We start from the raw sequence: 18,232 nt of genomic DNA, 5'->3' as shown, positions 1-18,232 counted from the left end.
AAGAGAGCTCACTCTGTTTGGAACACAGACTGTACATTTTCAAATCTCCTGCTTCCCTCCTAGTGTTTCCAAGGCAAATCTCCCTTGTTTTCTTAGAAGGAAAGGATAATGGAGTAGTCTTTCCTGGAATAAAGGCAGCTTTCAGCCCTTCCAGAAAGACCCTGTGCAAACCTAGGGAACAATCTGATTAGCTTCATGGATGCCAATTTAGGTAGAGAAAATAGAGCTGACGTGATCAGACAAAGGCTGTGGGATGAATAAATGATTAGTAGTTTCTGTCATTTTGAGGATCACTTTCTATTTATCCACTCCACTGAGAGCACCTGCCTCATTCAAACAACCCAGAAGCCTACACAGGAATTGTCTGGACCCACCCTATTGTTGCAGCCTTTCCCTGTTGACCCAACCCTTCCCTTACCTGACTCGGTGCTAACCTTCCACTCCAGCCAGATGCCCTTTGTCCCCTCAGCAATGTTTCTCCAGGTGCAGTCTGAGGTCTGCCTACATCCGAACCACCAGGGGAGCGTGTTTGACAAGCAGATTTCTGGGCCCCCTTGCAAGTTCCTGAGTCAGGATCTTAGGCACTGGAGCCCATGAATCTGCATGTTTAACAAGTGATTTGCATGCACATCAAAGTCCAAAGACCATTGCTTTTAGCCAATGTTCTCAAAGTATGGCACTCCGACCAGCAGCATCAGTGTCACCTGGGAACTCTGGAGGTGGAGCCCAGCAATCTATGTTTTGATAAGTCCTCCCAGGGTAGAATACACATTGCTGGGCCCCATCCCCCACAGTTGCTCATGAGTAGGTCTTTCATGGGCCCCGAGAATTTGCATTGCTAACTAGTTCCCAATGAAGGTCTTGCTGCTGGTCCAGGAACACCCACTTTGAGAACCACTGCTCTGAGTTAACGTTTCTCAACTCTGGTGGCACATTAGAATTTCCTGGGGAAACTTTTTGTTGTTATTGGCTACTATTTTTGTATGTGTGGCCTCAACAAAATATACATGACACAAAATTTACCATTTTAGCCATTTTTAAGTGTACGATTCACTGGCATTAAGTCATTCTCAATGTTGTGCACCATTGCCACTATCTGCTTCCAGGACTTGTTTATCAACCCAAACAGAAAGTCTGTCCCCGTTAAACACTAACTCTGCATTCCCCCTTCCCCTCAGCCTCTGGGAACCACTATCCTATTTATGTCTCTATAAATTTGGCTATCCCAGGTACCTCATATAAGTGAAATCATACAACATTTGTCCTTTTGTGACTGCCCATTTTACATACCATGTAATTTTGAGGTTGATCCATACTGTAGTTATGTGTCAGAATTCCATCCCTTTTTATGGCCAAATAATATTCCATTGTAGGGATATACCACTTTTAAAAAAGTTTTATTGAGGTCATAATAGTTTATAACATTGTGAAATTTCAGTTGTACGTTATTATTTGTCAGTCACCATATATTTGTGCCCCTTTACCCCTAGGCCCACCCCAACCCCCTTCCCCTCTAGTAACCACTAATCTGTTCTCTTTGTCCGTGTGTTTGTTTATCTTCCACTTATGAGTGAAATCATGCTTGCATGTACTGCATTTTTTATCCATTCATCTGTTGATGGACAGTTGAGTTGTTTCCACCTTTTGGCTATTGCAAATAGTGCTGCTATGAACCTAGGGAAGTTTTAAAACATAACCAAGCCTAGGTCCCCTCCCCAGACCAATTCAGTCAGAATCTCTCTGGAATAGACCAGGGCTTTGGAGCGTGGTAAAGCTCCCAGGGACTCCACTTCTCCTGCAATAACCCATTTCCTCCATGAGTCCTCTCTCAGTCATTCCAGCCAATAGTGACTCGGGTCTCTTTCCCAAAACCCAAGCGCACTGCTTATACTGATGGGCCTTTTAGTACTTAGGTATACATGGTTCCATATCTCAAGCACTTCCATTCTGTGGGACTTCCATTCAGTTCCTTGAAAATCCTTAAGGGAAGGAACCAAGTTCTAGATTTCTCTCTATCCCCTTCAGCCCTTAGCATAGCACTCACACACAGAGACCCTCAGTGACCACTGCTGAATTAAAGGGACGTTGTGTGAGAAGAGCCCTGTCCTGGGAATTGGAGACCTGAGTTCTGACCCAAGTTCATCCACGACTCAGGCCAAGGTCTTAGATAAGCCTCTGGGAGTCTCCTTATGTCCCAAATAAGAGGGTTAGACTCAATCTGGGTTTCAGTTATTTACGTGACCTCATTTATTTACATAACACCATTGTGATGTTTGTCTTACTTATGTATCACCAGTGCTGCCATAGACTTAATTTTTTCCTTTAAGTCAACTCCCTTTTTGAAATTTACTTTGAAAAGGAGCTTTACATCATTATAATCAGTGGGAAACTAGTTTCATTTCCCACAAATAGAAGGTGACTTTAATAATAAATGTGATGAACACAAACGAAAAAAGTACCTGCCTCTGTACCCCTGAAATCATCTGTGTGTACCCCACCATCGTGTGTACCTCACGCTTTGGGACACAGAGCTGGACCATTTCTGAGTTCTAATGATCTCTGATAAAGCTGGGCTGAGATGGGACTGGGGTGGGCGTGTGCACACAGCTTCAGTCCACTTTACACATTGACGCTATCCTTGACACCATCTGTGGTCCCAGTGGTTGGGTAATGATCTTGTGGATCATTTGAAACCTTACAATTTCAGTCCTTTTAAACAGCCATTAATTAGTGATTCTCAAATTGCCATACTGAAATAGATAATGTCTACATCCTCATTTTTTCCTAAGGAATGATCAAATGATAAATGACTTGCATAAGACAGATAGAGTGACTCCACAAGGCGGATGGAGTGTCAGGAGTGGAACTGACATCAGATTTTATTATTTTATTTTTAGATTTGAAGCCTTTTAAAAGTGTTACTTAAATATTTTTAATATGGTAAATCTAAAGTACATTAATCTTTATTACTTCGTTTCATGGAGTGCTTTTTCGGTAATGACTCTTTATTTTTTTTCCCACTATTATTATTTTTTATTGAGGTATAATTCACATAGCATTATATTAGTTTCAGGTGTGCAACATAATGATTTGATAGTTGTATATATTGCAAAATGATCACCACAATTAGTCCAGTTAACATCCATCCCCATACACTGTTACCAAAAGGATGTCACCTTTAGAATCATGTGAACAGCCTATTTTTTCTTGTGATGGATGTGGAGATTGACTGAGCTGACCAATCTCACAGTAAAGGGGACAGGGACAAGAGCCCAGCTCCGCAGGCTCCTGCCTCAGTGGTTTTGGCCTCAACAAAATAGAACCACTCCAACTTCTTACACTCCTGGGCAGCAGGCACTCAGGAAATACAGGTGTGGTTTGCAAATAACAAATACCAAACAACTAACCATAGACTCTATTTATTTCTACCTTTCCCCCAAATGCCATAAATGCACTGTTCGTTAGATAATACTGAATGAAAGGGTGTATGTACTAGATACTGGCAAGATATTTATTGATGGGAGAGACAGCTTAGATTTTGGAGAGGAAATGTTTTATATTAAGTCAATTAATTATTAACTTTTAACTTTCTGCTAAAGATGAGAGCAAAGTCAGGAAAAGATGGGCTCCCAGGCAGGGGTTTTTTCCTCTCCTACTGAACCTCATGGGCTTTGTCCTGTGTCCCGCAGGCTGGTACAACCGTCTGTACATTAACTTCACGTTGCGTCGTCACATCTTCTTCTTCTTGCTCCAAACCTATTTCCCTGCCACGCTGATGGTCATGCTGTCCTGGGTGTCCTTCTGGATTGACCGCAGAGCAGTGCCCGCCAGAGTTTCACTGGGTAAAAGCATTCGATAGGTGTGGTAGGGCGGTTATTTTTTTCAACTGGTCACTATGTAAAGAAAAAGGATAATCGTTATTCAGAGTCCTTAAGCGATGGGCTGTCAGAGTCAAAAGGAGCAAACTTTCCTCCTGCTTCCAGCCTTCACCGTTCACATGCTGCTCTCAGTTTCCTAGATTACGTTATGAAAACCACAAGGAGCTAAAACTACATCCACTCTACTCGAATCGTTTCAGAAAGGTATGGCCTATATGGGGTATAGACTTCCACCACGGGCAGTCTTAGAGCTCGGTCCTTCAATAAATAAGACCAATCTACAAATGCCAACAACTTATTCTGCAAGTGCAAAAACTTAGCTGGCCTCCTCTAGATAGTCTGAGAGTTTGAAGGCAGGGCCGGTTTTCTGTGATTTCTCGGAGAGAGAGGGCTGCACTCGCTGGAGTTGTGGTTTCAGTTTTTTGTAGACTGTGAATTCCAAAATGAACTTATAACTCATCATTACCAATTGGGCAAAATCAGGTGGGGCCCCAAGAAATGTGAGGGTTTGACCAGCAAGGCATAGGGAAGAAAAAACTAGCATACTAGTCTTCTAGGAGCTTTCCCAGTCTTCATGGTCTTAACAAACGTGGTTTAGAGGGGGAGAATGTGGTCCTTCCTTGAGGTTTGGGAAGGTTCCTTCCGGGGTGCCCTTTAGTCACTGTTTTAATTCCACATCTGCACGGGCCCTGTCTGAAGCACTCCTGATCTTGTCAGCCACCTCACAGAAACCCAGTCTCCCAAGGGGCTGCAATTGAGAGGAGACAAGCAGCAAGCTGGGCAGGAGGAAAATGGCCCAGCTGCCTGTGGAGTGGATCCTCACACCTCTACCGGGGGAAAGATGCCTGGGGAATTTCTCATTAGATTTAAGACATGGAGAATGTCAAATGGTGGCAATGAAATGGAGGGCAGCTCTGTACCCTTGTCAGCGGCTGAACTAAAGCTGGATGTGTGCAGGTATCACCACGGTGCTGACCATGTCCACCATCATCACGGGCGTGAACGCCTCCATGCCCCGCGTGTCCTACATCAAGGCCGTGGACATCTACCTGTGGGTCAGCTTTGTGTTCGTGTTCCTCTCCGTGCTGGAGTACGCGGCTGTCAACTACCTGACCACGGTGCAGGAGCGGAAGGAACGGAAGCTGCAGGAGAAGGTGAGAGGAGTTTTGTTGCTTTCCTCATCTGAGCCTGTGCTACTGGTGGGATGAGAATAGGGGGGTGGGGGGGGGTGGGGGGGGTGGGGGGGTGGGCATTGCATATAGAAAAGGGAGATGTTTATGCAAAAGCAGGAGGATCCATCTTAGAATATGTTCTAGCTTCTACCACAAAAAATCTCAGAAAGCAGAAAGTCTTTGGACAAAGAGTAGGAACAGGAAGACTTGGGTTCTTAGGCCACTTATGCTGGGCCTCAGTTTCCTCATTTGTAAAAAAGGTATAACAGAACCCTCACCCCACCTTCCCCCACAGGGTTATTGTGAGGGTCGCACGAGATAATGTATGTGAAAGTTGTTTTGAAACTGTAGGGTTCTAGACACATGTACAGTATCACTATTATTACTGAACATGTCTGAGGAGAATGCCCCCATCTCCTATGACCAGACAAGGGAAAGTTCTAGAATAAAAAGTTTCTGTATTTATCAGTGCTCTGGCTCAGTGAAAATTCAGCCACATGTGACTTGGGCCTTTAGACTCATTGGAAATACTATACTATCTATAATATACCGCACTACGCTATAGATAGAACGCAGATGGGGAATTCCAGGCATGAGCCTTTGGCACAGGAAGTGAAAGTCTGTTCTATTCATATTCAAACTCTTATTAATCACAATAAGAAATAAAATGCCAACTTGTTACCAGATCATTGCACTAATCAAAATGGGTGTTAACCTAAAAGGGATAGAGATCAGGGAACATGAAAATCCCACATTTATGGCCATCTAGGTGGCTGGTAGCTCCTTAGCATAAAATAGATTTAAATTTTAGGAAAAGAGAATGTGTTGCCTTTTCAAAAATAGTCTTTCAATGCCCACATTTTACGTGTTAATATTTCCACATTGACTCTAAATATGCTAGATTGTTTAAGAATTTATTTTTAAAATTCTACTCAAACCTTTCTTACTTCAGCATTTGAGTATTCGTTCACATTTTCTGTAATTTGTACATTGATCATTATCAAATGCCTTTGGATTATAATTTAACATTTTTGATTTATAATCCATTAGACTTTCCTGTATAGAGTACTTCAAAACATAGCAGAGCCAGAATGTGGACTCGTGGACGGTTAACTGCACCCAGCTTGTCCTCAGGCAGTTCAGGAGGCTGTGACCATGGCACAGGCCGGTCTTTGCTGGAGTTGATATGACACCGCCTCAAGAGCACCAGGGAAATCACACGCGGAAAGGCCACTGGGCCCCAAGTCCAGCTCCCTGTCTGTGTGAGAACAGACACCCGGGAGGGGAGAGCTTGTCTACACTGTTGTCAAACATCAAACGTGTGATCGAAAGGCTGAGAAGCTGTGATTGCTAGGGGGCAGACCTTGGTGGGAAGTCACAAAATCTGTCTCCTGCTGCATCACAGAGAAACCGCTATTCGTGACCGTTAAAATGGCCCCTGGTGGAGCTGAGGTTCCTAAAGTGAGAGCCAAAGAGCACTGGCCTCGAGCCACCTTCTGAGCCTGTTAAAAGCGAAGATTTTGGGGCTGCAGCCCAGACCTACTGATTCAGCATCTCCAGGGATGGCAGCCTGGAAACCGCATTGTTAACAAGCTCCCAGGTGGTTCTGATGCTCGCTCAAGTCTGACCTCCAGCACTCGAAGGGCAAAGCCGGCTGGAGCCTGCTTGGTGCACCCTGCCTCGGATGGGGACGCGAGCTGCTTTGGGTTGAAGCTGGCAAGCAGAGTGCGGGCCCACAGGGTCTGCCTCCCGTGGACGTGCTCGAATTCCATGGCTGACCATCCAGACCTGCGCAATATGCCAGGAGCCACTTAATTTCTCTCAGAAACAAGCTGATTTATGGAAAAATAGAGATGTATCATAATTTTTTGGCATTTCCTGATTCTAACTCAAAATCTTAGGAGAAAAGCCTGTCTTCATTTTAGCAGAAAGAATTTCAGTTTAGAGCAAAGAAAGAAGATCTGTGTCTTAAAAAGAAAAGCCCCCAGTAACAATATCTTACGATTTTATCAAAGTTTGAGTGTGATTATACCTAAATACAAAGAATTAAATAGATGACCTTTTTTTTAAAAAAAAAAAAGATTGGCACCTGAGCTAACAACTGTTGCCAATCTTTTTCTTTTTCTGCTTTTTCTCCCCAAATCCCCTCAGTATCTAGTTGTATATTTTAGTTGTGGGTCCTTCTAGTTGTGGCATGTGGGATGCTGCCTCAGCATGGCCTGAGAGCGGTGCCATGTCCGCGCCCAGGATCCGAACTGGCGAAACCCTGGGCCACCGAAGCGGAGCGTGGGAACTTAACCACTCAGCCACCGGGCTGGCCCCTAGATGACCTTTTATACCTAAAATCTATCAGTTAACTATTCTAGCAATGTATTAATGTGCTCCTTAATTATCGTTGCTGATGGGACCAGACACAGAAATAACGAATTCATCGTGTCCAATTAAAAAAAAATAGCTCCCCAAACCACCAAAGATTTCTTCACGCATGAGAATTCTTAAACAAATTCTGATTTTACATAAAGTCATTCACCTATGTCTGCATTCTAAAGCTTCATGGTACCCATTGGAGTGTTTCAAGATCCACAATAGGAGGCAGGTTGTGAAACGTCGTTATTTCACTTTCCCAGATGGAAAAACAGAGGCTCTGCAGGGCTGAGAGCCGGAGTAGAAACATCGAGGCTGCAGGTTGAGAAGAATCCATCTCAGGCCGTTGGGCTGTGTCAGGCAGGCCCCACGCCTAGGCTGACACCTCCCTGGCAGGCGCCACCAGAGGCCCTCTCTTTGCTGACTCATTTGTGGAGAGAAGTTAAGCGGAACCATTTCCTTCCCTCCAACTTACAATTTTTTTAAAAAAATTATTTTATTGAGGTCATATTGGCGTATAACATCGTGTAAATTTCCGATGTATATTATTATACATCAGTTTCTGTATAGACTGCATCAACTTTTAATTTCTTATAAGCATTTTCATACTTGCAGAAACAGTAAAAAAAATAGGATAATGTACATCCATATACCTGCGCCTGCCTCCAACATTGTTAACGTTTTGCCATTTTTGTATGAGCTCTTTCTCCATGTAAACATAGTTTTGTTGGTGCAGCTGAACCATTTAAAAATACACTGCAGGCACCATGCCCCTTTACCCGTACGTGTAGCCCTTTAGAGTAAGGACACTCTCCTACTTAACCATTTTTTGATTCATGCACAGACAGGTGGAGTCCCACAACTGGAGTCAGAATGTGTGGTTTTAAAGTCCTGACTCTGACACTAGCTGTGTGATCTCAGGAGAATTGTGTAGTCTCTCTGTGTCTTGGTTTTTGCTTCTGCAGTTGAGGTGTTTGCTGTCAGTCCGGGCACCTCTTCTGCCCGTCTCAGAAACCTACATATGCCTGACACCTCCCCTTGTATTTGCCGCCCACAGTGTGAAATGCCTCAGTCAAGAACCATGATGCTGGATGGAAGCTACAGTGAGTCTGAGGCCAACAGCCTGGCCGGGTACCCGAGAAACCATATCCTGACAGAGGAGGAAAGACAAGACAAAATAGTTGTCCACCTGGCCCTAAGCAGTGAATCCAACTCCTCCAGGAAGAAGGGGCTTCTGAAGGGCCAGATGGGTCTTCGCATCTTCCAGAACACCCATGCCATTGACAAATACTCCAGGTTGATATTCCCCGCCTCCTTCATATTTTTCAACTTAATTTATTGGTCAGTGTTTTCCTAGGGGCTCCGAGGCTGTGCCTGGGAAAGGGCATAGACATCTCTGGGGCCTGGCCAGCCGTCCACGTATGGACCTGCTGACCACGCTCCCCTCACCAGACAGAGCAGCAGCTCCCGGACCACCATGAGCGGCGCCCCATCTCTCAGAGGAGCCAGGACCCCTCCAGATGCACTTCCCCAGACCTCATGGGTTTGCTCCTCACTCATGCTGTGTTCTGTGTTCCACTTCATGCCTCTCTGAGACTGACTTCCGTTCTCGTGTTTGAACAGGTGCACGAGAGCCCCCTTCCTATAAAAAAAGACTCACCTGCCTCTCAGATGTTCTAAGACCCTTCTGAAGCCTAGGATTCAGTTGCAAAGGGGAAGGGAAAAATGAAGAGCAAGCTTAGGGGCATTCTGGATAGGAGATGGGAAATTAGGATTCAAAATAGGTTTAAAATATCTGTGAACCCATACAACTGGATTAAGTGCCTACTTAGGAAGGAAAAAACTCAGATCCCAAATAAGAAATGATTTGACCTGTGTGAGTCTGGCAACTTGCATGATTTTGCAATATGAGGGGATGTCATTCATTCATCCATCCATTCAACCAGTCACTAAATACTGAAAACCCACCCTGTGCCAGGTCCTGTGGAAATGAACAAATAGAAGTCTCTTTTCTCAGAGATTTTCTCTAAGCCTGTAGTCATTCTACATATGACAGAAAGTTCTTCTGCCCTTCTCTCTCCTTCAACTCCCACTACCCCACAGAGCCATTCTGTTTGCTGATGGTTTTACTCCTAGGTCTGTCTAGAAAAGTATTTCCAGTCTCCCGTGAGACCCTCATGAAGCCAGCTCAATGCTTGTCTCCTGCAATCACCATGAAGGACAAGCCTACCTCTGGGAGGAGGGACAGTGACGTGAGAATTAGTGATAGCAGAACTTGGTCTTGGGGCAGAAGGAGGCATAGGTCTGGGAATTTGTTTCTGATGCCATGCTACCTCCCTTTATGGGCTCTTTCCCTTCTCCCCCAGCTGACCAGTGTCCTCAGTAATCCTTGTGTCCAAGCCCTGCCCCCAGCCCGTGGACGCTACCTATGCTGACCAGAAGTGCCCGCACTCTAGAATGACTTCCCCCTTACCCCCGTGAGCTACTGACTCTTTCCTCTAATGCAGCTAAGCTCAGATTAGGCAGGTAATCTGATTTATTGAATCTACAGTAAGTTGTGAATGGCCATTTCTCTCAACCCTGTGTTAGGTGTTTGCTAGTTAAGTGAATCTCTAATTAGGAGAATTTCTGGAGGTATAAAGGACACAATTTTGAGAAGGGGGCCTTTTCCTAAATCATAACACTTGGGATCAGAAGTCTGTTCTGGGGGAGTAGGGAGGGAATGCCCACCTCAGATTTCTTGTTTATTGATGGAAGTTGTTCTGCTTTTTCCCTCGCTGCCCCTACCACCTTCCTGCTCAGGGTCTGGGTGTCTGGTCCTTTGGTCAAGAGTAGACAAATGGTACAGCCAAAGAGAGGCCTTCGGTTGAGCAAGCTCTGGCCTGTGAGTCTGCTCCACGGCTCATGACTCCCACGGGCAGGGATCCTTAGTTCTGAGGATTAGAGCACACATGGCTGCCAGAGCCTCCAGAGTTTCAGGTCGAGGGCCTGTAGCTACCTGATCCTTTCACTGACTCCCTCGTCATGACTGCTGACACAGTTGCTGTACACATCCCAGCTTCTCTGCTCCTTCCCCCGCACTAGTCCCCCATCCGTTTCTTCTGTTCCCCGTACACACTCCTTCTGTGATCCTGGTCCCAGATACTTGCTTTACCACTCCATTGTCCATGTTAAGGACCAGACTCATCATCTCTGGCCAGAGACTGTATGATCAGGGCTGGGATTCAAGGAGCTGAACTCTCAGAAGGGCTGGCTCCAGGCAACCATATGACATAGATTACCTTGGGGAACTGCAAGTTTGGGAGGTCCCCAAGACCACTCTCAGGTTTAATAATTCACTAGAAGGACCCACAGAACTCAGAAAAGCCATTATACTCACAGTTATAGTTTATCGCAGCAAAAGGATACGGGTTAAAATCAACAAAGAGAAGTGGCATATAGGGTGGGGTCCAGGAGAGACCAGGTACAGAACTTTCAGTTGTTCTCTCCCAGAGGAGTTATGCAGATGGAGCTTATTTCTCCTACCAATGACGTGTGACAATATGCACCGACTATTGCCAACCAGGGAAACTCACCCAAGCCCGTCAAGGTGTACAAGAGTTTTTATTGGGGGTCAGCCATGTAGATACAGCTACTGCCCACATGGCTGACCCCAGTCTCCAGCCTTTCTGGAGGTCAAGCTGATAACTCTTAGCTCAAGGTCCCCATCATAAATCACATTGTTAGCACAGACCACCTGGCATGGCCCAAGGCCCCCAAGTAAACAAAGACCTTCCTATCAGGCAGGACATTGCAAGGGTTTAGAAATTACATCCCAGGAGCTGGAGGCCAAGGCCCAAGCCTTTCTTTTGGCAAGGTTAATCTGTTACTGCACAGCAATCCTTGTCAATTCCTTATTGCTAATGTTAATTGCTATTCTACTGTTAAAGATTCATGCCACAAACATTTTAAAGCATCCCTGAATGAAGTATAGTGGGGTCCAAATTAGGACAAAGAGATAGTCACAGCTCTCAGAGAGGAGACTGATAGAAGACATGAGATACAAACACGTATAAGTTAAAAAGTGTTAACTACTACAATGATGGTTCAAAGTGTAATGGGAATTCTGAAGAAGAAAAGAATGATTTTCACTGGGAAGACTGGATCTCCTGAGAAAACAGCCTCTGAGCTGCCCCTCAAAGGTTGGGGATTTGGAGAAGAAGAAATGTACATGCTAGATGCCCATGTAGAAAAGTACATGCTAGATCTGTGATGTCTAGTAGGGTTGCCGCTAGCCATGTATCCATTTAATTTAAATTAATTAAAGTTAAATAAAATTTAAAACTCAGTTTTTGCCCCATTGCACTAGCCGCATTTCAAGTGCTGCTCAATAGCCACATGTGGCTGGTGGCTACACTACTGGAAACTGCAGATCTATAGAACATTTCCACCATCACAGAAAGTCCTGTTAGACAACGCTGCTGTAGGTGAAAGGATCAGCCTAAGCAAAGTCACGAGAGAGGCAGGAAGATTTGAGATTGCTGAGTATAGGGTTTGTGGGGCAAGTCTTCTGTTTTGGCTGGATCCTAGGCTGTGGGAAGAGGAGGTGAGAGACCAGCTCTTTTCTAGGGGTCGTGGCAGGTCCCCCATGTCACTGCTAATGAGCACAGCTTCCCCTCCATGAGTTGCCTGGCCCAAGACCACTGGATTTCCCACCCTCACAGACAAATGAAGAATAAAAGTACGTAAACAAGGATGATTGAGTGGTACAGGGCGTTTGGACTTGTTTAGAAATCTTTACCCTCTAGAGCCTCTCCTAGGCCACAACGCTGCTCAACGAATGATAATTACATTGTCATTAAATACATCCTATTGCTTTGGTTATCTTATTTAATTCCAGCACTACTCTGCTTCTGACTATGTTGTCTTCATAAATTGAGGCTCATATAACATGGTGGCCTGTTCACGTAAAAAAAATTAAGATGTATTTTAACTAGCTTATGTATTCAAATGGAGTTAATTCTATAGCAAACATGTTAAGAATCATGAACAGCATTTTATCCTGTGGGACCATGATACAATGACACCATTGTGTTCAGCACTGCCTTATTGCGGTGTAATAGTCTGACTGTACTTGAGAAAGTGGAAGATTAAAGGAGGTTGAGAGGAGACAACAGGAAGTAAGGAAATATCGAGAACATGGAAGGTTTCACCCTAGATTGCAGAAGACAGAGGAGTAAACATAATTGTTATCAGGGATGCTTGAATGGCACTTAACTTCACTGAATCCAAGACACCATCAAATGTAAGATGCATCCATATTTTATGTACTACTAAGAAAGAAAAATTGCTGCTAATTAAATTATAGCATGCCAATGATTATAAGATGAATCTTGATTTTTACCAACACTAAATTGTGAAAAATGTGCATGTTAGAATAAAAGAAATAGGTATTATACAAAAACTGGTGATCGGACATACTTCTTTGACATCAAGGAGCTAACATTTATTATGTACTTCAAGGCCCTGTGCCTGGCTGGGGGATGGGGTGGTAGCAGATAAAGAAATGAATGGGAGACACCTTTCAGTCATTAAGAAGCTTACACTGTAGTGGGAGTGGTTCAAAGAAGGGAGAGACCACAGAATTGAGGAGTAAATGCTGTTTGTGGTAAATTTTGAGCAATGGATGGATATAATTTCAACTCGTAGAAAGGAGGGGAGGGATGATAACATGGCAGAAAGAAAACTTGACTGTATTCAGAGGACAGTGAACAGATACGCTATGGAATGTACAAAAGTCTTGGGTTTTCATCTTTCTAGTTCTCTGACCCTGGTGTCAAGGGTCCTTCTAGGTTCATTCCACTTAGAATAAACCTAGGGAAAAAATTTGACTGGTCTGGTCTGTGCCATGCATGTTGAAGATGATCAGAGCTCTGTGCTGTGTGTAAGTTTAGAATATTGTGATTTGGTTCAATCTTTTTGTAAACATCTGCAGAAGGGAAACTATCAATTCAAAAAATGGAAAGCTGCTTAGTTTGAGGGAACCAATGAGGCAGGAAAATAATGATAATAATAGTGGGGAAAATTCATGTTAAGTTCAGCTATGTGTGGGAGCTGCAGCCCATGTGCTGACCTGAACACAGACGCAGAAGCCAGAGGAAAGAGCTATACCACATGGAGGGTAAGGAGTTTGGATCTGGCAAGCAAGTGAAGATGTCAAATAAAGGGTTATAAATGCTGATCTGGGGCTGGAGGGAGGTAAAGATTTGGGACTACCCTCCTAGATGTGCTCAATGAAGTTATCAAAGTAGATGAAGTTCCTGAAGGAGACAAGCAGGAGAGAGGAGGCCAATGGATAAGAGCTTGGGAATACATACTTAGGTGGGAAGAGAAGGACTGATCAAAGAAATAGAAGGAGAACCAGAAGACTATTGTGTCATAGTAACTGGGAGAAGGGAGACTCTCAAATGAAGGAGGGCTGAGGGCAAATAATAACCATAAAAATTGAGAAGGGTAGAGACCGTGAATCGACACAGCAAGATGGAGGCCTGAGGCCGGGTGGGATCAAGCACACGGGTAGATGGCCCTCCTTGGTAAAGAAGAGAGACTCTTCTCTCTACCACAAGTGGTCTAGGTAGGTAGAAGGGAAAACGCCAAGGGAATTACTGCTATTTATTATGGAAAGACTATTTTAGACTCATGTTTTCTTGGAGGATTTAAAAATAGCCCTGTGGCGCACCTGGCCTGGATGAAGGTTGGGTCTCAGTGGTTTGTCCCCCAAACTCTTACTTCGGAATTTGGGGGAGTGGTCCAAGAACAGCGTTTGTAACCTGGTCACCAGGTCTGCGGACCCGGGCTGGGGAAACAGCCGTCTTGAGGACTTGTGCCATCCTCCGTGCCCTCACGCATTGGGTGGGCACTGCCAGCAGACAATGTGGCCGCTGCCTCAACCATCACGGAAGATAAGAGAACAGACATTAAAACAATTGTGTAAAAACTGGAAAAGCATTGAGTAACGGGCCAAGTGCTGGATGTGTTCTCTGTGCTCGGCATTTGGTGAGAGGGGGATGCATGGTTCCTAATTCAGTTCTCACGTAAGCCGGGTGGGGTAGGAAGGATCTCCCCTACTATATACCCACGATAGTGTGCTGCCTTCCATAGCTGCATTCAACACATCTAGGTAGGTGGACTTCTCTTGAAATCATTCATTTCCCGGAGTATTTTCAGGGAAAAGGTGACTTAGTCCCTTTAGATGGACAGAGAAGGGAAACCCAAACTGGTCTGAGTGGTGCTGGAACATGTCTGCACAGAGTTATCCCTCCACCCTAGTTAAACCAGGATGTGCGGTGAGCTCCTTGAGGCTGAAGCTGGCCTGCAGGACGGGCAGCTCTGCAGGGCAGCAGGACAAAGTGTTTGTGGAGTTCCACCACCTGCGCTGTTGTACAGAAGGAAAGAGTTTTCCTCGACCCTCTTAGGGTTCCTGGCTAGGTCTGAAAATTAAACAGAAAAAGACAGATTAACAGGGGAAAGGCGTACAAATTTACCTAATGTGAGTTTTACATGACACGGAAGCCTTCATAAGGAAATGAAGCCTCAAAGAAATGGTTGAACCTGAGTGTTTTTAAGCTAGAATCGATGACGAGTGGAAAGTCGTGGAAAGATATGATAGGACAAAGGGTACAAGGTAAGTGCAGTAAACAGGGAAACTTAGCAAGGCCTGTTCCTTCAGATTCCTCTCTGTGTCCCTCATCTGTGGAGATAAAGATGCTCCTTTCCTCCAGGTCTGGGAAGGCCACCTCTCACAGGAGGGTCATGATCGGCTTCAGAGGAAGGTCCTGCATGTGGCATTTCTCACATTCTTTCAGCTTGAAATACCCGGTACGCCAATGTGCCATATTTTAGGGTTGTGTGTCCTGAATCCCATCATTGTTTCCATGGTACTATTCACTCAATGAACGCACAAGCAGAATCATAATTCCTCCCCTCCACCCCCACCACCATTGGAGATTCTCCCAGTTTCATTTCATTGCAAAAGAACTAATGGCCATGGCAGGGTGGAGGGTGGGTGACAAACACTGGACTGGAAACAGCTGACTTCCCCAGCCCCACCCCCAACCAATCACTAAGAAACGTGACATGAGTTAAAATGGTACCCGCAAGGAAGACTGTGTGCCCAACACGTGTCTGAGAGCAAGGGCACTGGACTGTTTGCAGGGGGAGCTAAATCCAGTGCCTGGAGGGTCCTAAGTCCCAGCCTGTCCAACCCTCAGAGCCAGCCGGTGAGCATGCACCAGTAGTATAAAAACATTCCCATTAGCTGATTGAATAAAACACTCAATCCTCCCCCTCAGACCTTCGGATGTCATTATGAAATGACATTTGGGTCAGCCACTGAGAACATTAGGTTTGGGATTTATTTTAAAAGATTAATTGAAAAATAAACTTCAGCTACAGTAAACCACCGTTTCATGGAAACTGGTCAGGTTCCTGGTGGTGAATGCTCTTTTCCACTTTGTTGCTTCCGCCCAGGGCATCGCAAACAGTGTGCGCCCGAATAACCTGAGAGTCTCACAAAGATGCAGATTCTGATTCAGTGTGGTCGGGAGGGGACCCAGGATTATGCGTTCCTAACTAGCCCCCGGGATGTCTGTGCTGCTGGTCTGCAGACCATACTTGAAGTAGCAAGGACCTGCTCATCATTTAAAGTTGAGCTCAAACGTCACCTCCCCTCTGTGGCTTTTCCTGACATCCTCTCCCCTCCCATAGCAGAATTCATCACTGTCTCACCCGTGTTCCCAAAGCATTTTATGCGTTTGGGCACTGAGGCACTTCCTTTATGTTGTGATCATTCTCCTTAATCTGTGGTTCCCAGCTCTTCACCTGGGGAGCTTTTGAAAAAAATCACAGTGTCTGAGCCCCACCCCCAGAGTTTCTGGTTTTATTGTAGTCCCCAGTCTCTCTTTTTTTAAAAAAAATAACACTAACTTTTTTTTGAAGGCTGGTGATAAGTCTGAAACATATTTCTCTGGGAGAGTATTGGTGTGCATGGTTTGCAAACTGTGTTCCCTGGGACCCACGTGTACTCTGGGGGTGCTTCAAGGTGTACTCTGGGGGTGGGAGATGGGAGAACAGGATGAGCAGTGTGTGGGGACAAGGCAATGGACCCAGCCAGAGTGGGCACGGTGAGGAGAGGAGAGAGGGAACTCTCTTCCCAACAATTTGTTCATCCAACCAGCCCAACAAGGAATACTAAACTTGCTATGAGCAGGTGCTTTTACAGGAACCCAGGCCCCTAATCCTTGTAAGAACCAGGTGACGTAGGGTTTACGGAGGAGATAAGAGGTAAAGATGGCATGTTACAGGGCCAGGACTGGAATTGGGACTTCTGACCCCAAGTCCTTCTCACCTTTCATGGTTCCCTGCAAGAAAGCTGTGGGGTCCGAGACACAGAGGGAAGTGTCAGTCTTGTCCTATCAGCTCTCCCCAGATCAATCCAGAAGGCACTTGGCTTCCTGGTGGCAGAGGTGGAATGGAGGTTGGAGGTGGGAGGGACAAGCAGGCGCCAACCACCCACAAAGCTTTGGGTTTCTGCTCTGATGTCAGATTTGCCCCACGTGTTTGGAGGAAGCCTCCAGCCCCAGGTCCTGGGCCTCTGGTTGCCAGCCTCTTCTGGCCGCCAGCTGGCACCCACTTCCTCCTTTCCCGGCATCTTTCCTTTTCCCTCAGAGGGCACCACTGCTCTTCCTCCAGTAGGAAGCTGGCAGCTGCTGGCACCATATCCCCAGCTTGCCCCCGGTGTCTGCTCTGCCGTGACATTTGAAGGTTGCCGAGTGGAGCATGGCCGCAAGCCTCTTTCATTCCTCCTGTGAGCAGATAGTGCGTGCGGGCGAAAGAGGCAGCCGAGGACCTAAGCACAGATGTCACAAGCCCTAGAAAGTAAGCTCCATGGGGCAGGAATTTTTGTCTATTTTCTTAATTGCTGTATCTCAGAGTATATAACAGTGCTTGGCACATGGTGGACACACAGTAAATATTTATAGAAGGAGCGAATGACTAACTACTCTTTATAAGTCCCCACTACGCTCTAGACACTGTGCTTTACTTACGTCACGGCATTTCCTGTCAGCTATTGAGATAGCTTATTCCTGTCCATCATGGAGACAGGAGCCTGGAGATTAAGTGAACGCATTTTGCCAGCCATGTGACCTTGAGTCATTTACTTAGTCTCTCTGAGTTTTAGTCTCTCCATCTGAAAAAAAGATGGTAATTCTGATGTCTTAGGGCAGATATGAGGAGTGATTTAATGTGTCTAAAGTACTTAGCCCAGCGCCTGGCCCAAAGAAAGTACAAAGCAGATGAAGGCGAGGAGGAGGAAGGAGGGGAAGAAAAAGGAGAGGGAGGAAGGGTATGGTAAGGAAAGTTGCTAGCTTTTAACTTTGCCAAATGAAAATATTAAAACTGCCTCCACAACCCAAAACACCACTTCCACTTTTTTTTTTTTTTGAGGAAGATTAGCCCTGAGCTAACATCTGCCTCCAATCCTCCTCTTTTTGCTGAGGAAGCCTGGCCCTGAGCTAACATCCGTGCCCATCTTCCTCTACTTTATGTGTGGGATGCCTGCCACAGCATGGCTTGCCAAGTAGTGCCATGTCGGCACCCAGGATCGGAACTGGTGAACCCTGGGCCACTGAAGCGGAATGTGCGCACTTAAATGCTGCACCACGAAGCCGGCCCCACCACTTCCATCTTTAATCACAGTCATTTCTAAAATAACAACAAAAATTCAGCAAAAATGTAGGAGGACCAGATCTCAGAATATATGAAATCCTTCTCAAGAAA

The 18,232-nt window shown here is 45.4% G+C and overlaps 1 protein-coding gene across 1 annotated transcript in view; it reads left to right on the top strand.

The window, feature by feature from the left end:
- GABRR2 (gamma-aminobutyric acid type A receptor subunit rho2) overlaps positions 1 to 12,857 on the top strand; it is a 44,668-nt gene extending 31,811 nt beyond the window's left edge. The window contains exons 7-9 of the mRNA XM_001500675.6: positions 3,690 to 3,842; positions 4,836 to 5,032; positions 8,472 to 12,857. Coding sequence (XP_001500725.2) covers positions 3,690 to 3,842; positions 4,836 to 5,032; positions 8,472 to 8,771 — 650 coding nt within the window. The 3' untranslated portion in view covers positions 8,772 to 12,857. The remainder of the gene's footprint in view (positions 1 to 3,689; positions 3,843 to 4,835; positions 5,033 to 8,471) is intronic.
- Positions 12,858 to 18,232: the final 5,375 nt, after the last annotated feature.

This window comes from Equus caballus, chromosome 10 (assembly GCF_041296265.1).
Source record: "Equus caballus isolate H_3958 breed thoroughbred chromosome 10, TB-T2T, whole genome shotgun sequence".
Taxonomy (NCBI): Eukaryota; Metazoa; Chordata; class Mammalia; order Perissodactyla; family Equidae; genus Equus; species Equus caballus.
Note: the sequence above shows the minus strand (reverse complement) of the source record. Positions and strands in the feature narration are given on the sequence as shown.